Source organism: Lepidochelys kempii, chromosome 7, assembly GCF_965140285.1.
Source record: "Lepidochelys kempii isolate rLepKem1 chromosome 7, rLepKem1.hap1, whole genome shotgun sequence".
In the NCBI taxonomy this organism is placed as follows: domain Eukaryota; kingdom Metazoa; phylum Chordata; order Testudines; family Cheloniidae; genus Lepidochelys; species Lepidochelys kempii.
Genome location: NC_136386.1, coordinates 121,371,486 through 121,393,972, shown reverse-complemented (window position 1 = coordinate 121,393,972; position 22,487 = coordinate 121,371,486). Strand labels below are relative to the sequence as shown.

The window sequence follows — 22,487 nt, the reverse complement described above, 5'->3', positions numbered from 1 at the left end:
GATCAAACAAAGCTAGGTATTCAACAAATTTTAAAAAGTTTCCATTACCTGGAGTCTATAATTTTTCATTTCTACCACAGCCACGGAATACTAAATTTTGCCCACCGAGAACTCTCATAAAAGCAATCAGATGCTCTAATATTTGTTGCTAATATTCTTCTTTTTCCTTGATCACACAAATTTTCTTCATCGATAGTTTTTTTTTCCAATCGTAATTTAAGTTTTCCAATTTTGAAAACATTCCAAATGTTCTGTACTTCTTTCATGTGAAGAGAGAACTGAAGATGTTTTTCCAGTCCTTCAAACCATTTTCAGTAGGTGATTTACCAACTGCTTGATTTCTAAACAACTTGCAGCAAAAGCAAAACACAGAGAGTCCTTCGACACTGAATATTGTAACCAGTATCGATGAATTTCTTCCCCATTAATGAGTTTCCTCTTGTAACGCTGAGCAGAGAATTTTCTTTTATTTCCATTCTTAGGGAAGGGAAAGTCATGAACTTGTTTGGGTCCATGTTCCACGAGAATTTGCTGCACAGTCTTCACATCTGGGCCATGAAGCTAGATCCCCATACTGTAACTTGTTTGTAACTTCCTCATCCTTTCTTCCTTCTAATTCATTTACTTCAACTTCTGCATGTCTCTCTGAAGGTGAATAAATTTTCTCCACTTCCATATCAGTCTGATGCTGTGAGCTGCCTTCATCTAGAAGTAAGTTTCCATCATTTTGAGTTTCCAAACTGCTTTTTTGTGATGTGAGCTACCATCATCTCGAAGTTCCAAACTGCTTCCATGCAGATGTGAGCTAACCTCCTCTCCAAGTAAAATTCTTTCATCTGGATGCTGTGAACTGCTTCCATCTTTATTTGTATTAAAGAGAAGATATTTCAGGAAGGATCCCTGCTGTTTTGCTTGGTCCTTTTCCTTCTCAGCCTTTCATTTACAATACTCCGCTCCTGAGGGTTTTCTTTTTCCTCTTTCTGCCATGGGGTATTTGAATATTGTTATGTACTGTGCTCCCGACTGCAAGCATTACAGCGTTAAGGATGGCTGACACACCCACCACATGGTTGGTGATATAAACCACATTGCAGCCACCCCCACACATCTTTTCACTGCTTAGAGGTTCAATGATTTGTAACATACACTCACTTACCTATTAAAACAGTTAGTTACAGCGTTTACTCTGAAACAAAATGACCTTTTTTGACGTTATAACCCGACACTGGTTGTTTGGAAAGTAATCCCCTTCCTCACGGTTACTCACTTGGAGTGTGACGTCATCACTTTCATAGCCTATAAAGCATTAATGCTGTTACTTTTCTTTTATGGACCTTATTTATTATATAAAGAAAAGGAGGACTTGTGGCACCTTAGAGACTAACCAATGTGTTTGAGCATAAGCTTTCATGAGCTACAGCTCACTTCATCGGATGCATTCAGTGGAAAATACAGTGGGGAGATTTATATACACAGAGAACATGAAACAATGCGTATTACCATACACACTGTAAGGAGAGTGATCACTTAAGATGAGCTAATACCAGCAGGAGAGCGGGGGGAACCTTTTGTAGTGATAATCAAAAAGTGGGCCATTTCCAGCGGTTGACAAGAACGTCTGAGGAACTGTGGAGGGTGGGGGGGGCGAAATAAACATGGGGAAATAATTTTACTTTGTGTAATGACCCATCCACTCCCAGTCTCTATTCAAGCCTAAGTTAATTGTATCCAGTTTGCAAATTAATTCCAATTCAGCAGTCTCTCGTTGGAGTCTGTTTTTGAAGTTTTTTTGCTCTGACATCATAATCAAAAAGGCTGACAAAGGAGGTGCTGTCGTCATCATGAATAGGTCGGAATATGAACAAGAGGCTGCTAGGCAGCTCTCCAAAACTACTTTCTACAAGCCATTATCCTCTGATCCCACTGAGGATTACCTAAAGAAACTACAACATTTGCTCAAGAAACTCCCTGAAAAAGCACAAGAACAAATCCGCACAGATATACCCCTGGAACACTGACCTGGGGTACTCTATCTGCTACCCAAGATCCATAAACCTGGAAATCCTGCACGCCCCATCATCTCAGGCATTGGCACCCAGACAGCAGGATTGTCTGGCTATGTAGACTCCCTCCTCAGGTCCTACGCTACCAGCACTCCCAGCTATCTTCGAGACACCACTGACTTCCTGAGGAAACTACAATCCATCAGTGATCTTCCTGAAAACAACATCCTGGCCACTATGGATGTAGAAGCCCTCTACACCAACATTCCACACAAAGATGGACTACAAGTCATCAGGAACAGTATTCCCAATAATGTCACGGCAAACCTGGTGGATGAACTTTGTGACTTTGTCCTCACCCATAACTATTTCACATTTGGGGACAATGTATAACTTCAAATCAGCGGCACAGCTATGGGTACCCGCATGGCCCCACAGTATGCCAACATTTTTATGGCTGACTTAGAACAACGTTTCCTCAGCTCTCGTGCCCTAATGCCCCTACTCTACTTGCGCTACATTGATGACATCTTCATCATCTGGACCCATGGAAAAGAAGCCCTTGAAGAATTCCACCATGATTTCAACAATTTCCATCCCACCATCAACCTTAGCCTGGACCAGTCCACACAAGAGATCCACTTCCTGGACACTATGGTGCTAATAAACACCTGGACACGATGGTCACATAAACACCACCCTATACCGGAAACCTACTGACCGCTATTCCTACCTACATGCCTCCAGCTTTCACCCAGATCACACCACACGATCCATTGTCTACAGCCAAGCTCTACAATACAACCGTATTTGCTCCAACCCCTCAGACAGAGACAAAAACCTACAAGATCTCTATCAAGCATTCTTACAACTACAATACCCACCTGCGGAAGTGAAGAAACAGATTGACAGAGCCAGAAAAGTACCCAGAAGTCACCTACTACAGGACAGGCCCAACAAAGAAAATAACAGAACGCCACTAGCCATCACCTTCAGCCCCCAACTAAAACCTCTCCAACGCACCATCAAGGATCTACAACTTATCCTGAAGGATGACCCATCACTCTCACAGATCTTGGGAGGCAGGCCATTCCTTGCTTAGAGACAGCCCCCCAACCTGAAGCAAACGCTCACCAGCAACCACACAACAGAACCACTAACCCAGGAACCTATCCTTGCAACAAAGCCCGTTGCCAACTGTGTCCACATACCTATTCAGGGGACACCATCATAGGGCCTAATCACATTAGCCACACTATCAGAGCCTCGTTCATCTGCGCATCTACCAATGTGATATATGCCATCATGTGCCAGCAATGCCCCTCTGCCATGTACATGGGTCAAACTGGACAGTCTCTACGTAAAAGAATAAATTGACACAAATCAGACGTCAAGAATTAGAACATTCAAAAACCAGTTGGAGAACACTTCACTCTCTAGTCACTCGATTAGAGACCTAAAAGTGACAATTCTTCAACAAAAAAACTTCCAAAACAGACTCCAACGAGAGACTGCTGAATTGGAATTAATTTGCAAACTGGATACAATTAACTTAGGCTTGAATAGAGACTGGGAGTGGATGGGTCATTACACAAAGTAAAACTATTTCCCCCTGTTTATTTCCCGCCCCCACAGTTTCTCAGACGTTCTTGTCAACTGCTGGTTATGGCCCACCTTGATTATCAATACAAAAGGTTCTCCCGCCCCCTACCCCCCGCTCTCCTGCTGGTAATAGCTCACCTTAAGTGATCACTCTCCTTACAGTGTGTATGGTAACACCCATTGTTTCATGTTCTCTGTGTATATAAATCTCCCCACTGTATTTTCCACTGAATGCATCCAATGAAGTGAGCTGTAGCTCACGAAAGCTTATGCTCAAATAAATTGGTTAGTCTCTAAGGTGCCACAAGTACTCCTTTTCTTTTTGCGAATACAGACTAACACGGCTGCTACCCTGAAACCTTATTTATTATATGTGAACCAGTTATAACAAAGAAAAGTTCATAATTATACAGCCCAATAATAACGCTACGGTTTAATAACGCTTAAAGATACTCACATTTTGGATTTATAATGCTGAAAGACATTATTCTTTGGCACCAAGAAACATAATTTTCCACAGTATTCACTCAATTCTTAACCATCTACCTGTGATGTGTGTTAAAATGACCATTTGACATGTATCAACTCGCGATATCTCTGCTCTACATGAATTTCCAGCTATGCGACCTTGATGTATATTCGAGTTAGGTGTCACTAGCACTGCAGCTCTTGCCGTTGGCGGATGTGTTTCACTGTGCCTGAGTTATTGCTTATCAAAATTGCTGAGTGGGTCATCTTGACCCTACGTTGCAAACTGGAAAAAAAATTAGCTAAAATATTATTTATTTTTGCAGTAAATAAAAGATTTGACATATTAATAAATTCTCAGAAATGCAGAGAAATTAATTATAATTCATATTTCCTCCGTACGCACACCGGAATTGAAATAATGACGTCTTTGTTATTTTATTTGTTTTTTTTTTTTTCATCTTTTTCATTTTTCCTCGAATTTGGCGCCCCATTTTACTTGGCACCCTAGGCGACCGCCTAGTTTGCTTATATGGATGGGCCGCCCTTACCTCCGACTCAGCCAGACACCAAAATATATTAAATAGTAAAATGCAAAGTTTCAGAAATTCACCTTGGGCTTCACGATTTTGCCTTTACATGTCTCACCTAGCACAACTTTGCCTATCATAGCACAGTAAGGTATTTTCCTCTATTTAGAGAATCAAAGATGTATAACCTGTAAAACACCTTCTAGGAAGTAACACCCTACATGAATCACAAGTGAAATAGGACATTCAGGTGTAAAATATCGATTGGGAAACTTGGTATTTGCATTTCCTTTATCAGATCTATATCTCCCTCCAAGACACTGTCACAACATTTGTTTTATTTTCAAATTCTGATTCTTTTACTAGAATTTGAAAAAACAACTGATTTCAGTTGTGCAAAAGGGGTACATATAGCCTCTTTGAATACGATAAAATAATTACATTACTTATTAAAATTACAGTTAAAACTTTTACACATACCTCCCTCAAACAACAAAATTTGTCCGTCATTACATCTTTTAAAAACACCTATAATTTTACTGCTTCCAGTTAAGTCTTTTATTAGCACACAAAACGCATCTTCCTCTAGAAAGGAAGGATGATCTTGAGGTCCAGGAACTGAACTTGGCCTCAGGAGATCAGGATTCAATTCTTAGCTCTTCCAGACGTCCAGTGTGGTCTTGGGAAAGTCACCTAATCTCTCTGTGCCTCAGTTCCCCATCTATAAAATGGGGATAATATTTTCTTTATTTCACTGTCTTGTTTAGTTAGCGTATAAACTCCTCGGGGCAGAGGCTGTCTCTTACTACGTTTGTACAGTGTCTACCACAATGTGTCTACCTGATCTGGGTTTGGGATTCTAAGTGTTACTGTAATACGGATACTAATATTATAACATGCAATACTAAAATAACCTCTGTTTTTGTATTTCACTTCCCCCATACTTATATTTATAACCTTCACTGTCTAAATAGTGTCTATGCTTTCCCACTTCGCACTGGAATAATATGGAAGAATTGGAACAATTACTATGACATTTTTGCTACTGGGTATTTATCAACTTGAAAAAAATGAATGATAGTTTCCACTGCAAAATTTGACCTGTGATTAACCTTTCCACTGAGAGTTTACCACATGTAGCTCAACTGTCTAATCTGTAAATTCCTGCAGGTAGGTTTCATGTTGACTTATGTGTTGTATACCACTGAGCAGTCTATTGGTGCTCAGTAAATAACTCCTGAATAGGTACGGGGAAGTCTTTTTCAAGTTTCTACCAGTGAGCAAGATGGAATCAAAAATTTGTTTTACATTTCATTTCCCTAACCCTACATAATATGGGCACAGTTTACATTACATGAACAACATACCGGTGATAGGCTTCCCGACGGTACTTTTTCAGAGCATGCCCATCCATGTTCGCAGGAAGATCTGCTGCATTCTGGAGTCTGTCACTCCATGAGGTTGTCATTTTTAAATGGTCACTTAATTCTGGAAGAGAAAAGAGAGAAATTTGCTTAACCTGCAACGTTTCACAAGAGTATTGTACAGCTGTTTTCTGATTACAAAAGGATCTTACAATACTAAGAAAATTTGACAAGATGCCTGCTGTAACTTGTGTTTATAGGTCAAACCTGTAAAGGAAGTAACCGGCGATGTCTAAACACTAAGAAGTGTTTGCACTTCCAATCACATGAATCCCAGAAAACAAACTTTTGCTCTGGATGCCATCACCAAACACAAACTAAAAATATCAGGCCCAGTATCCGCTCCAAATGTCTTTGAAATACCAATTTAACTTTACCATATATAGCATCTTTCATACAAACTGCACCCCAAAATGTTTCCCCAGAGTTAAATAATGCAGTTTCAGATGTAAATAATAAACATTATCCGATGGGGATAGAAGCTAAAACATACGGGGAAGGGAGAAAACAGATGTTTTCAGCTGAGATTTCAAATGAGATGTAGAATCAATAAAGCAGAGAGATGCAGTGTGGCTATTCCAGATGGCTGGAATTCCAGAGGTTTTCATAGGTGTGTTTAGAGACATAGGCCTTGTTTTTGCTGCTACAAAAAGAAATCAGAATTGTTTTACCTCAGGGTAACTAACGCATGAACTATCACAGGGTAAAAAACACACAGAAGACGAGGCACTGTAGTTTTACAGAGAGGTAAATGAGGTGAGGTCAACCACAGGTGGGGGTCTAGTGCTGATCTTGCCTAGAAGTTTTACCTTGTGTTTATACCTTGGGATAGCTCACACACTTTAGTTACCCCAAGGTACAAATACACATTTTAGCAGTGAAGACAAGGCCACAGGAAAGAGGGGCACAGTGCAAGCAGAGGGAATGGGGAGAGGAGTAGAAAGAAATGACTGTAATAATTTACACTGGTATCATTTTTCAGCTTCACTCCGGTAATATATGAGGCACATTTGCAATGTATGCAATATTAATGAGTCAAATATTAACCATCTCAACTCTCTGGTAAAGTAGGTATTTACTGCCCTCCTTTTACAAATGGGAAGCTAATGCACAGAGAAGTTAAATGACTTTCACAAGGTCACAAACAGGGGTGATTATCAGTTAGGTTACACCAGATCTATAGTTTTAAAACTGAAGAGAACAGTTTTGAATGTTAATCTGTGTGTGTGTGTGTGTGTTTTGTATCTAGATTTTATTGATGGCCATGAAAAAACGATATAAAAATCAAACCATGGACAATTTGGCTACAAAATATGTCCCACACTCAGCCCTTTGTGACGACTTTCCAGTTACTAAAAAACAAGATTTAACAAGTAAATCTTGCACCACATCCTGAACCCTGCGAGATTCAGGCTTTGGCAGACAGCCTGAGGAAAGGTATTTCAGAGCTGAGAGCTCTCTACCAAGAATTCCCTGCTACACACCCGGGAGGTCAAACTCCAAGGAACAGACAGCAGGAACATTCCAGCCAACTGCAACTTCCACAACAAGGTACACAGGGGGAAAATGTTTCTGCAATAGCCCATTTCCAGGCCATTTAGGGCTTTATAAAAAATTACCAACAACTTAAATTCCACCCAAAGACAAATGGATGGCAGTGCAGAACACAGGGCATTCAATTACCAACCTGGTCTGCTTAAACGGCAAGGCACTCTGCACTAGCTGAAGCTGAGTAATCACAAGTACTGAATACTCATAAGCAGATAGCACTGCATGTCTTGGGCTCCTAGGCACCATGGTAATAGAAATAATAAACAACAACAACAACAATTGCAGTAGTCCAGGAAGGAAGAGACAAAAAGCAAACATATCTGTGGAGAGAAAGGAAGGATTGCAAACTCCAGGTCAGCTGATGTTTAGAAGGTGCTCTGGGACCTTAGGAGTAATGATGGATCAAATTTAGACCCCAAGACTGCAAACCACAAAGACTAAGATGACATGCCCATCAATTCTTCAAGGGGCTTCAACATACCTAACCTATCAGCATGACCTCTGTCTTTCCTGGATTAATCTTAAAGCAGTTATCTTGCATCTATGGATTAGATGGTAAATCAGAGTTGTAGATTCAGACTACCTGTGTGAATAAGAGTGAAAAGACGCTGCCCTAGGTTTTCATTTTTTTTCTTTTCTGAACCTAAATCCCTCTTTAAATTGATGCCAAGGATAGTGACTAAAAATAAAATGGGCTAATCTGCTCCATCCATTTGTAAATTACTGGGATAAATATCTAGCTGAGTGGGCAGCTGGCCAGTCAAGACTTTCAACTCTGAGCAAATGAAATATGATCCATCTTTCTTTAGTTACAAATCTATTTTTGAGATTAATCATCTGTAAATAGCGCCACAAAAAATAGAAACCTTTGCCGAGATAAGATGTTTTAGAAATATCTCCCTATGATTTATTACAATTGTAGCTCCTGCTAATCCAGTCATAATTAAGCACCTTAGTGTTTCTGATACAGAGCTCATTTCTGAGAGGTATTTAAAAAAAGCTTCCTGTGAAACTTTGACCCAGGCTAGCACATGACACACAAGAGTCTCTGCAGAAGAACATGGGATTTTTAACACAAATTTTGAAATAAATTGATTTCCCTCTTTGTTAGACCATACCTTATTTAGAGAATTACCCATGGAAAAGTTTTGCAAATGTTGACATGCCACTGACATTTTCCCCTTCAGGGGGACTTTTACTGGCTATTTTTCATTCCTTCATTTTCTAGCAGGTCATTAGAAATTTCTGCATCCCAGAGTAATACATATATATATTTATTTGGCTTTGGTACACTGTCCTTGGTTCAACTGATTTTGTTTTTAATACTTTGACCAAGTCAGTTCATAGGATTACATGCCAAAAAAGTATAAACAACAGCAGTGACAATCCCACTTTTATAGTACATTCTCAGAGAGTCTATAAACAGAAAACAAAACCAGCACTAAACCTCTGTGTTTCAATATATTCACAAGAAGTTTACCAAGCACTGTTCTGGGCTCCTGTGTTCAGTTTTGAAAGCCATAATATAATTGTTACTACTACTGTTAGGCATTCACACCATGGACAGAATAATAATACCTAACCTTGATTCTCTTGAGCACCTGGCATCTCTGGATCCCAAAGCCCTTTACAAACCTTAAGTATCATAACACCCTTCTGAGACAATTGATGTTGTTATCCCCATTTCACAGGCTGGAGACCTTGGGGCACAGAGAGGTGAACCACATGTCACTGAAGTTAACTGAGGTCATAAAGCAAGTCAACAGCAGAGGTGTCACCTGAATCCAGGAGTCCTGACTCCCGGTCCTCTGCACTAATCACTGTATTGCACTCCCACTGTGGGTGTTGTAATACCCAAAGTGGGGCTAAACACCTCTAATACACATTGTGTGACATTATAATGTGTGTTCAAGGATGTGTGAGATATTTTAATATGTATTCAAACATACACGTATTCTGATTTTAATATTTAGCATTGGTTGTATTGTATGGAAGTTCAATGTCTTAAGAAAGTGCCAGATCGTATTAAATAAATACTCAAACTTCTACAGCTATGGAGTGCTGCTTGCCAGAATAATATTTAGATTGACTCAGTCTTAGCAGGTTCATTAACAAGGCATCTTTTAATCTCCACACAACTCTAGTGCTCCCTACTTTTCTTCCCAAACTCTGCACTGACCTTTTGTTATCCCCTCTGTTTCAACAGTGTTCCCAGCTTTCCCTACTTGTTTGTCAGCTTCTATCACCTCAGTCCCTTCAATGTAGAGTGTGGTATGACTACATTGAACTCATGCACACTGAAGTCCTCTTTAAAGGCCCACCTCTGCCGCATTACTTACCCAATATGTATAAGTTACCTTGAGTCACAGTATGTCTACACACTGCAGTCAAACAGCCACAGCTGGCCTGTGTCAGCTGACGGGCGCTCAGGCTAAGGGGCTGTTTAATCACAGTGTAGATGCTGCAGCCTGAGCCCAAATGTCTACACTGCAATTAAACAAACAGCCCCTCAGCTGAGCCCCTTAGCTCGAGTCAGCTGACACGGAACAGCCACTGGTGTTTAATTACAATGTAGACATACCCAAATGCCTATTGTTATTCCCTTCTCCCTAATTTCTCTCTCTAGATTGCTAGTTCCTTAGAGCAGGAACCACTATTTTTGAAAGTTTGGGGTGCACCTAACACAGGTGCTATTGTAAATAAATAAATAAATAATGGTATTAGGACCACTATCACCTGGATCTTTCACCTTGTCGATGGTACCTATATATTTTATTTTTTAAAATATGATCATAAAAATTAAAAACAAACTACCTCCCAAAGTATGATGGTCTAATAATGTCAGCACTGACTTATGCCAATGAAAACAACAAAATCTAAAAATGGGTCTGAAACTTATTTTTACCCATTCATTTTTGCCAAACAATACACAGTTGACCTGTCATTTGCACTAGAAAGAACTGCATGGATAAAAAATGGAGTTCCAATTCCCAGTCTCAATTTCACTGTTTTGGAAGGATTAAACTAATTCCCTTAACTCTTCATTTACACATTTCTTGGGTTTTTTTGTGCCAATTCAAATCATTCTCAGCTTATCAGACGCTAATTTTGTTTAGTAGCCAATCACAAAATCATTTCTGAAGGGCGTTTTAATTACTGATACTTTTGAAAAAATAGAACATCAATTACTTTAAAACGCTAGCAATTTTGTGAAAGCCCAAAATTTCCAAATGTAAGTAGAGAAGACTGTAAATGACCTAAACTTGAAGAACTCAGTGTAGCTCGAAAGCTTGTCTCTCTCACCAACAGAAGTTGGTCCAGTAAAAGATACTACCTCACTCACCTTTCTCTAAACCAGAAAATTGTTATTTTGTTATTTTCTCTGCCTTGTGCCTGGTGTAAATTCCTCATTTTAAATAATTTTACTCCTAAAGGGCTGCCTCTTTGAGAGCATTTTTTTATTCTTTTGATGACAGCAAATAAGATCCTCTTCCTGGAACAATAATTATTTTCATGGGATACAGGTAGCATAGTCTCAACTCACAGCGATTAGTTAATGTTTTTAGATGGCTCTGAGCATGAAAAGTGCAATATAACAGCTAAATACTATTAACAGGAAGGAATTTGCTGTTGAATTCTTGTTCACACTAACTGGAGATGTGCATGAATTGAATTGAAAATATGCCCTGTAGTTTGTAAGTTATACTAAAAGATATGATTGGATTCATAACACTACACCTGTGCCCCATTAATTGCACTGGCTTCCCATCCATTTCTTGGTGTTATTTAAGATCTATAAAGACCGATGTGGTTTGGATCGTGTCTGCCACAGGGCCTCTCTCTCTCCCTGTGCACCACTGCAGTGGCTGAGACTGCTTAGCCAACAGTCCATAGGGAACTGGTCAAACATTTCTCAGTCATGCATTCTATATTTGTTATAGCTTGGTTTACAGACTATAGTCTCTAGCGGGTTATTTCTGGATAGGTGTGGTAGCAGAGGGAAAAAGCTGTTTACAGAGTCTATTATGGACAGTGATTTAATTTCTGGCCAAATATCCTCTGTGTAGTGCACACAGGTGCTATGGTATTGCTGCATAATTAAACAAACCAGTTTTTGTTAACTTACATGTCTTTTCCAGACACAATGGAGTACTGACACTCTTACGCAAAATATTATTAATTACTTGTATCACTATAGTCATGAACCAATACCCACTTTGCTAGGACTGTACAGACCCAGAACAAAAGACCATTCCTGCCTCCAAGTGCTTACAATCTAAGTGTAAGAAAAGAGACAACACATGGAAATGGAGACAGACGGGGGAGTACAATGAAATAAGGAGACAACACTGATCAGCAGGACAGGCAATGGTCTCAGCACACCAGCAGCCTAACCCTTGTCACGTTTTTTTATTCATCATGGGAAAGGAGAGTTTTGAAGAGCGATTTGCAGGAAGATAATGAGGAGGCTTTGCAGATGTTTAAAAGGACCTCTTCCTAAGCTTGAGAAGCAACATGGGAGAAAGCATGAAGTTGCTTGTTTTAACATGTAACAGATGGGAGATGAAGGCTGGCTTCACTGACAGAGGCAGGAGTTGAGAGATGGGTGAAGGAGGAGAGGGTGTTGAAACAAGCTTCTTGTCTTCACTTTTATGTGACAGAGAAGCAGGAGCCAGTGGATGGATGCAAAAAGAGGGGTGATATGGTCAAAGCTATAGGCTAAGAACATAATCTTTGCAGCCACATTCAGAATGGTTTGAGTGGGGCAAGATTGTATTTATCAAAGCTAGAGAAAAGGGTGCTGCAGTAATAGAGACGCACGATGATGAGAACGTGGACAACACTTTTACTGTGTGGATGGCTAAAAAAGGCCATATCAGAGAGGTTATGCAGAAACAATCAGCAAGATCAAGACATAGCCTGAATGTGAGGACCTAGAGAGAGGTCCGAGTAAAAGATAACAAACAGGTTACACCTCTGAGTGACAGGCAGGACAGTGGTGTTGACCACAGTGATCAAAAAAGGAGGTGGGGGGAGAGCCTGTGGGAGGAAGATTAAAAGCTCTGTTTTAGCCATGTTGAGTTTGAGCTGACGGCTAGCTATCCACAAGGAGATATGAAAGAGACCAGCTGAAATTTTACTTGGATCAGAATGAGAGAGGTGTGGAGCAGAGAGTTAGATCTGTGAGTTATCAGCACAGAGCTGGTAGTTGAATTGGTGTTCATGGGCGAGATTACACAGAGATAAGGTGTACAGGGTGACGAGAAGGGGACCAAGGACAGAGCTCTGTGGAATCCACGCAGGAAGTTGAAGGGGAGATGAGGAGCAGCCATTATTTACATTTTTACCATCACATTTTATATTCTTCTGTCTCCCAGAGAAGTTAACCAATCTGCATAGAGTCAAAGAGTGAAACATGTCTCAGATGGGAATAAAATTTAGGAGTTCCTTGTTCAGTCCTCTAGACCCTGCAGCCTTACAGATTGCCTTGGCTCTCCCATCAGTACCAGCGATAGCATTTTTTATTTAGATATACTGTTGGTAGTCCACCGCTGACGAGGAGGAGGAGGAGGATATTGTCGCAGTTCTCATCTGTGGCTACACATGACTCTGAAGTCCGAACCCTGATGCAAAGAGTCGGTCGCACTGAGGGCATGGGAAGTCTGTATCTGTGATGTTTGATGGTGCAGCTCTGGGGCGCCTTTCACGTGCAGCGTGGAGACGGTTTTGTTGATCCCGCTCAAATCTGTTACATGCTGATCTTGTCAGAGACCACCAGTGAGACATTTGCTCAAGCTCTTTGGGATTGATGCCAGCCCACTGGAGACTGCTCTTCAGATTATCTTTGAAGCGCTTATACAGATTACTTCTTTCTTTTGCCCTGACTCAGCTCCCCATACAAGATCCATTTTGGGAGATGGTGGTCTTCCATTCTGATGACATGTCCAATCCACGTAAGTTGTCTTCTCAGTAACATTTCCTCAATGCTGGTTGTATTTGCTCTCTCAGGGACCTTAATATTAGTCACTCTATCCTGCCAGTGAATGCTCATTATTGAGCAGAGAGAGCATGTGTGAAATTGTTTGAGCTGTTCAATGTGATGTCTATAAAGAGTCCACGTCTCAGATCCATACAGGAGAGATGTTAGAACCACTGTACTGTAGATCTTCAATTTGGTGGAGAGACGAATGTTGTGTAGGTTAAGGATTTATGTTCAGAGTCAGCTAAGGGCCTGGCTGGCTTTACTAATTCTGGAGGAAATTTCCTTAGCAAGGGAACTGTCACTCAAGATGGTGCTGCCCAAATATTTGAATTGATCCACATTTTTCAGCTGTGTGCCTTGGATGAAGATGGCCGGCACTGGGGCAGTGGAATGAGGTGCTGGTTGGAACAAGACCTCTGTCTTCCTGAGACTGATGGTGAGGCCAAAGAGCTGGGATGCTTCAGAAAATCTATCAGTGATGACCTGAAGGTCATCATGCTAGAAAGTAACATAGGACCCTGTGCTCCATACATCTGACCACCCAGCCATGGTGCTTCTAACAGTACCACTGGCCAAGCCATTAAGAAGAGAGGATCTGGTCACAAAAAAGAAGGAATTCTGATGGTGACCCTACATGACTTATTATGAATAAGGCCTCATAAACATAGAGCCAGCCTTGCACCATATATACGTAACCTTTAAAATATCGGTCATGGAACTCCCACCCAGGAAAAAAGAGAAAATTAGAGGTGAGCTGTCACCTATTGTTGAGCCAGGCAAAAGTCTATACATCTGTACCAACACACACAATTATTTTTTGTAATTAATCCCTACAACACAAAGTGCTGTGATGCTTGATTAACTAAATGTCCATAATACGTTTTGAGATCCTCACAGAGAAGGCACTATAAGCAAAGAGTATTAATAACATCCCTACTAGTTATTATTATAACATTCTGGCATATTTTTAATAAATGCTGCTTGTGTTTCTTTTATGCTGCCTTTGTGGAGATAATTCTTCATAGCATCAAAGATATCAATCAAATCTAAGAGTTTATTATTAACCTAAGAGATTTTGATTTTTTAATACTACATATGATGCATGGATAAAAACTAACATTCTTTGCTTGCTAATAATAATATTTAGCATTTCTTCAGCAATGCCTAGCCAAGGAACTTTCAAGGCTTCCAACAGTCCTGTGGAGTAGGCACGTATTATCATCTCCATTCTACAGATGTGGAAAATGAGGCAGAAAGACACAAAGTGATAAATGTGAGGTCACAGCATGACCTAATGAGTCCAGCCAGGAACAGAACTCAGATCTCCTGACTCCAGGTCCTGTGTCTGAACCACAAGACCACCCATCCTCCCTCAGATAGTTGTAACAGCTTTGTCTGTCTTGAAACAGGAGCCGTAAACCTCTGATAAGTTAATTAATATATTTTCCAGTGTCCATGGAGCTTCTGCATCTCTATATCCTCTGCAGAGCTGCTGTACTGTAACATCAGTTCTGGCTTTATCATTCCCAACTGACAAATTTATGCCTCTTACCCCCAGTGTACTGTTAATGTAACACTAATTTTCTGCTTTCTCTACCATGCGTGCACAGTACTGTCATACATCTAGAAACAAAGAATACGGGCCATACTTGCAAGACGGAAGACTCTATCCTGGGAAGCAGTGACTCTGAGAAGGCCTCACAGACCATGATGGCTAAGTGTGATGCTGTGGCCAAAAGGGTAAATATGTTCCTGGACTGTATAAACAGAGGAATATCAAGTAGGAAATTATATTTCTTTTGTATTTGGCACTGGTGCAGCCGCTACTGGAATACTGTGTCTAGTTCTGGTTTCCACAATTCAAGAAAGATGTTGATAAACTGGAGAGGGTTCAGAAAAAACCACAAAAATGATTAAAGGATTGGAAAACATACTTTATAATGAAAAACGTAAGAAGCTCAATCTGCTTATCTTAAAGAGACGATTAAGGGGTGACTTGATCACAATCCATAAGTACCTACGTAGGGAACAGAAATTTGATAATAGAGGGCTCTTCAGTCTACAAAACAATGGTATAATAATATTCAATGGATGAAAGTTGAACCAAAACAAATTCAGACTAGAAATAAAATGCAAATTTCTAACAGTGAGGGTAATTAGCCATTGGAACAACTTATCACAGGTTGTGGTGGACTCTCCATCACTAGAATTTTGTTACTCAAGAATGGATGTTTTTCTAAAGATATGCTTTAGTTGAAATAGGAATAAACTGGGGACGTGCTATGACCTGTGTTAATCAGGCTAGTTGATCATAATGGTTCCTTCTGGCTTTCTAATCTACGAATAAAGGGGACTCTTGCCCTCTACAATGATACTAATTGACCACAAAACCAAGAAAATGCTTTGAAGTTGTTAATACAAGGTCAGTGTATGGACAAAAGGTTGCTTCTGGGGAATCTCAAAGTGCACTGTGCACAAAAAGCTTCCGCTCATTGTAAATGAATGAATACAGTACAAGACAAGACTTAAGAGTCCTCAATATTGCACCTATTCTACTCACTCTATTAAGACTCCTTCTATTAAGAGCTAATGCAACCCTGGGATGCAAAAACACGGGAACCCTAAGTAAGAGTAGAGACATTATTTTACCTCTCTATTAGGCCCTGGTGTAACAACTACTAGAATAAGGTGTCCAGTTCCGCTGTCCACAACTCAAGAAGGATGTTGATAAATTGGAGAAGGTTCAGAGAAGAGCCTCGAGACTGACTAAAGGATTCTAAAAGAAAACATGTCTTATGATAAACTCAGGGAGCTCAATCTATTTAGCATAACAAAGAAAAGGTCAAGGGGTGACTTGATTACAGTTTATAAAAATCTACATGGGGAACAAATATTTGATAATAGGATCTTCAATGTAGCAGAGAAAGGTATAACACAATCCAGTGAGGGGAAGTTGAAGCTAAACAAATTCAGACTGGAAATCAGGTGTAAATTTTTAATTATGAGAGTAATTAACCACTGGAACAATTTGCTAAGGGTTGCAGTGAATTCTCTATCACAGACTATTTTTAAAACATGACTAGAAGTGTTTCTAAAATATATGCTCTAGGAAATATTTTGGAGAAGTTCTATGGCCTCTTGGCCTGTGTTATACAAGAGGTTCCACTAGATGATCCCTTCTGGCTTTGAAATCTATGAAGACTGCACTGAAGTCCATTAAAATCTCCCTCTTTACAGTATGCTGCTGTTAGAATAATGCTCAACTCCTAAAAAAGTCTTGCACAGAAAAGGACACCCTAAAAATGTACAGCATGATTTAGTGCAGAGTTATCCAAATTGTGATGCACTGAGCGCTTTCTGGTAGTCTGGCCAGTCACACTGTGCTGTCTTTGCTCCTTGTTTCCAGCTGCTAAATTACATAAGGACATACCTAAAACTCATTAAATACTTGCTTATTATTGATCATTTTAGATAAGCTATTAGCAGCAGGAGAGAGGGGTGGGAGGAGGTATTTTTTCATGCTTTGTGTGTATATAAAAAGATCTTCTACACTTTCTACAGTATGCATCCGATGAAGTGAGCTGTAGCTCACGAAAGCTTATGCTCAAATAAATTGGTTAGTCTCTAAGGTGGCACAAGTACTCCTTTTCTTTTTGCGAATACAGACTAACACGGCTGTTACTCTGAAACCTTGCTTATTATTCTCCATGCAAGCAATTGCTCTAATTGCCACAGGAGTGACTATGTGATTAGGAACAAGAGACTAAGTTAATCTTTCTGCTAAAATGTATTCCACCCTATGAAAAAATTTGAGAACCACGGATTTAATTGTTTTAGCTGAAGACCAGGAATTGATTTTTGATCGAAGTACCTACCACAGCCAGACCCATATCCTTGACTGGGAGCCCTAGACGCTACAATAATGTAAATAATAAAAAGTGTGATTCCATCCTCTGTCACTGATTTGTTCCAGGAACCTTGGGTAAATCCCTGAACTACAACATATCTCAGTTGCCTTGGAAAGTGGGGACGATAATACTTATCCATCTTTGCAAAGTGATTTGAGATCCTCAAAGAAAAGGCACAGACAGTACAAACTATTCTTGTTTTTACTACTGCTGTGCAATATCAACGGTTAACAGCTACAAAGGCTGATTTGACATTATAACTGACACAAGATCATTTGTTTCAGAGTAGCAGCCGTGTTAGTCTGTATTCGCAAAAAGAAAAGGAGTACTTGTGGCACCTTGCCTCTAAGGTGCCACAAGTACTCCTTTTCTTTTTAAGATCATTTGTGACTATGTTGAACAGCACTGGTTGCAGTACAGATCCTTGGGGCTCCCTTGTGAAAACTGACCATTTATTCCTACCCTTTGTTTCCTATTTTTAACCAATTACTGATCCATGAGAAGACCTTCCCTCTTATCCCATGACTGCTTACTTTGCTTAAGAGCTCTTGGTGAGGGACTTTGTCAAAGGCTTTCTGAAAGTCCAAGTACACTGTATCCACTTGATCACTCTTGTCCATGTTTGTTGACACCTCAAAGAATTCTAACAGATTGATGAGGCATGATTTCCCTTTACAAAAGCTGTGTTGACTCTTCCTCAAGATACCGTGTTCTATGTGTGTGATAATTGCGTTCTTTACTATAGTTTCAACCAATCTGCCAGGTACTGAGGTTAGACTTACCAGCCTGTAATTGCCAGGATCACCTCAGGAGCCTTTTTTAAAAATCGGTGTTATATTAGCTATCCATCAGTCGTCTCGTAAACTGGCAGAATTTTACTTTTATATGCTACAGGTTTTGTTATACACCAACTTTGTCCTGGAAAAAATACAGGACAGCTCCCTACACATTCATGTGGCCGCTCTTTAGTAATAAGCTCTATAAATGACTGCAATATCTTTTAACATGTACTATACAAAGAGCAGTCTTCATGTATTATCAGTGGTCAGCATCCCAAGCTGATCAAATAATCCTGAGATCTGCACTGCCAAGTTAATTTTGTATTTAAAAGGATTTTTTTTTCTGTTTGTATTTTACCTAAGATATCAAAATACTAGCTCTGGTCTTTCCTGGTTTTACTAGAGGACTTTTTGGGAGTCTCAAAGGATGTATATATTGTGACCTCGCACACTTTAGTAAATGGCCCGGGGCACTGAATTTTTGACAAGGACATCATTTGTCCAATGGAGAAAGGGTGGACTTGTGGTTAAGACACTGGCCTAGAACTCAAGAGACCTGGGCTCAATAACCAGCTCTGTCACAGACTTCCTGTGTGATCCTGGGCAGGTCACTTAATCTCTTGTGCCTCTGTTCTTGAACAGAGATAATGCTGCCCTACCTCACAGGGGTGTTGTGAAGATAAATCCATATATAGTATAGTAACCAGATATGAAAGGGGTGCCTGTTGGATCTCTTTTTAAGGCGTACTATTATTCATGTAGCACCAAGAGCACAACAGGCACTTAGCTTACCATGAGTCTTCTGGGGTTCTCCTTTTTTGCCCTTATTTTTTATTGTAACTCTTCCCCCCACCCCACTCTCCCAAAAGCTCTGTATTAGATGGCCCCAGCCTTTCAACTGACAATGGCAGGAACCAGCTGCATCCACCCTAAGTTCAATACCACTCCTCAGTTAGCCTTTGAGAACCTGAAATGCTCCCTTAGCCAAGGGAGTGAGCATGTTGCCTCTGCAGTACTCCCAGCCTATCAGACTGAGGGTCTCAAGATACGACCCATAGACATAATCCACTTTTTTCATCCCCCCTCTCCCCAAATGAAGTGTGAATGATTAAATATCTATGTATCTTATTTATCATTCATTATATGCTAACGGTGAATTTAGATAAAATACATCTCCTGAACTGTGCTCTGGCCTTAATTGCTCAATCCAATCCGGTAACCCTGCAGCACTTTACATGTGATAAAAAAGCCACACTGACCTATCGGTTGAACAAGCAGGAAGATGAGGAAACAGGTAATATGACATTCATATCTGTGTTTAACTGCAGTTACAGCATGTTGTTTCTCTAGATAAAGAGAGCACCGTTAATTTATTTTCTGACCTGTTTTTTCAGTCAGCGGTGGGCTGGACTGTCACATGATCTGCTCTGCCCCTTTTCCCTGGGAACTTCTGGGGGTGGTTAGCTGACTGAGTCAACCCAGAACACACCAGCTAGACTCAACTGGGTTTAGGGATTATGATATATCCTAAGCTATCAGTAGAGTTGATCTCCCTCAGATACTTCCAACTCTTAATACTTAAAAAACTGACCACAAAACTGAGTTATTTTTGTTAGTAATTAATGGAGCTGGATGGATCAATTACCTCACCGTGATTGCTATGGATAGCACTTTCACAGCGTGTCTTCACTTGAGGGTTCAACTTTGTTCCACTTCATTAAACCCTGTAGGAATGTTTTTATATATAAAGTGTTCCACACATTACACAGATGTCAGTGTGGAGAGCTACAAACATCTGGGCCAAAGCCAGCTAATTCAAGGGCCTGCTCTTTTTGCTTTCTTAAGCAAACAGTGAAAAATGAGACTATTTCACAGCACTTTGTAGGAGCGCCTAAGGAAAGCTAAATCTCTACTTTTTCCTTTCCCTCAGGCCAACCCTACAATCTGCTTATTAAGTACACACTCAGTATAATAAATCTTTGTTTTGAAACATTCAGAGCATAACTGGGAGCTGTAAATATTATTCCTGTGGTTAGACAACTAAATTATACCTGGACTGTGAAATGACTTCAGGACACAGCTGGGCACAGTGGAGCACCCCATCCCCTTCTCTTTTTTCAGATGAATTTGTACTGGTGAAAGGAGCCAGACTGGCAGGTTTGGAGGCTGAAGCCCTCTGTTTAGCCACAGAATGGGTACAGCACAGGCAGCATTAGGGCAAGACTCCACACACTAGACCCTGCTAAAGTGCTTCATCCTGGTTCTGGAAAGAATATCTTCAGGGCTCTTCAAAGCTTGTGCCTTTGCCTTCTACCTGACTCCCACCCAAAGTTAAAGATGCTATGCTCAAACATTCATACGTTTGATTTAAAAACCCAAACAAGATGTGCAAACAGCAATATTACATCTACCGATATTTCACTACTGTAACCCTCACTCCCCCATATTTCTTCCTCCACCTTTGTTTATTTGTATCTCTGCTGTGTTAAGTTTGATCTAGCTGGTAAGATCCACAAGCCAAGGACCTATTAATTTTAATGGCCTATGTGTGCATAGCAGCACCATATAAACAAATATAGGGGAGAAGGGATTAATGGCCCCTTTAGTCCTTGGTCTCTACCAAAACAGGGAGCTATATATCAGCAATTGTGACAGTGAGTTTTGCAACAGATGTACCTACGCAAAAGAAACTAGACTAAGATTGCCAACTAGCAAGAACTTTTAGTCACTGCCAATCTATGTCAGATTTTAACAAGTGACATAGCAGCAGAAGGCTTTACCCAGGCACAGAGACATTCAGTACTACACTTAAATAAGTGGGTGCAGTGGCTAAGTGTCAGGGAACTAATACTCAGGACAATGCACAGCAAATCTACTACTGAATATATTATAAAGTATACATTCTACTACATAATATGGTAGTCATAAGACTGTCTATATTTAAGGGATTATCGTGCTTCTCAGACGGGCAGAATGACTTATGCTCCTTCTTGCCTCGCCTATCATCTGAGGCAAGATATCATTGCCCATATATGTACGGTCCTTAACTTAACCCGTTGTGCTTCAATACTGTAAATGCTAAAGTTTTTCATAGCACTGGCCTGACCCTTCAACATACAGTCTGGAAGTGAGGAGTTTGGGGCAGAGTGGTTACCCTAATTTAGTCATATTTAGATAATATACTGCTCAGGGCAGCCAACTTAAACAACACTGAATTTTTTTTCCAGATATTGCATCAATTCTGTTTATTGTACATTCTGAACTTCCTTTGTGGTAATAAAGGAAAAGAAAAATAAACTTGTGTTGAGTGCTCTCTATTGGCAGGAAATAGCCTAACATTTTAGGAATCATTCCAATGAATGATGATCCATAATATTAAAATAATACAAACCACTAATATATGGATCTTACCCACAATACATAATAATGGTTTCTTCAGTAGCACAGAATGGGTCTGTTACACTGAGAACAATTAACATGAAAATTCATAATATGGAGATATCCAAAGAACAAGTTACGCCTAGACACAGAGTAGCCAAGTATCAAAGATTAATACTTTGGTCTTCTTAAAAGATGCCAATAATTCAAGTATTTTTCAAGTGAGCTTTATGCTGATGATTCACACCACTACAAACTGGGGGAAGAACAGATAACAGGGTATACAAAGTGGAAACTCCCCCACGCTGCCTTACTGATGTGTCTCAGATCTAACAGAGAGTGAAGACATAGAAGAGTGCGACAGGAGATCAGTCCCAAAGGCCATTCAATCCTTGTTCTCTTTAAGACAGCCAAACAGGGAGCCTGTTAGGATGTGGAATTTTCCATGAGGAATTGAGCTAGAACCACTCATTCACTTCCCAGAAGGCCAAACAGCTGTCAGATAACAGCTTTGGATCATTACAGAGCTCTGCTAGATTTTAACCAATGGCCAAGTAGCAGAAGGCTCTGCTATATCAGATCACCGATGTCCCACAGCACTCTTTGATTCCAAGTCTGCAGAACTGGCTAGGCAGTTTAGCTTCCATTGCACATCATCCATCTGATTCTACCTATGTAGGATTATCTGGGAGGAGCTGCCAACAGTCAACCTTCCTCCCACGTACATATTCTGGAGCAGTTTATGTTACTCCTGGGGATCTCAAAACTTAAGCTGAGCCTGAACCTGCAAACTAACTTGTGAGCACTATGAGCCTAATCTATAACCCGGTGGTTCTCAGCCAGAGGTACACATACCCCTTG

The 22,487-nt window shown here is 40.2% G+C and overlaps 1 protein-coding gene across 1 annotated transcript in view; it reads right to left on the bottom strand.

Annotated features, from left to right (window-relative positions):
* NT5C2 (5'-nucleotidase, cytosolic II) overlaps nucleotides 1–22,487 on the bottom strand; it is an 87,339-nt gene that overhangs the window by 61,356 nt on the left and 3,496 nt on the right. Inside the window, exon 2 of the mRNA XM_073354479.1 lies at nucleotides 5,971–6,091. Coding sequence (XP_073210580.1) covers nucleotides 5,971–6,071 — 101 coding nt within the window. The 5' untranslated portion in view covers nucleotides 6,072–6,091. The remainder of the gene's footprint in view (nucleotides 1–5,970; nucleotides 6,092–22,487) is intronic.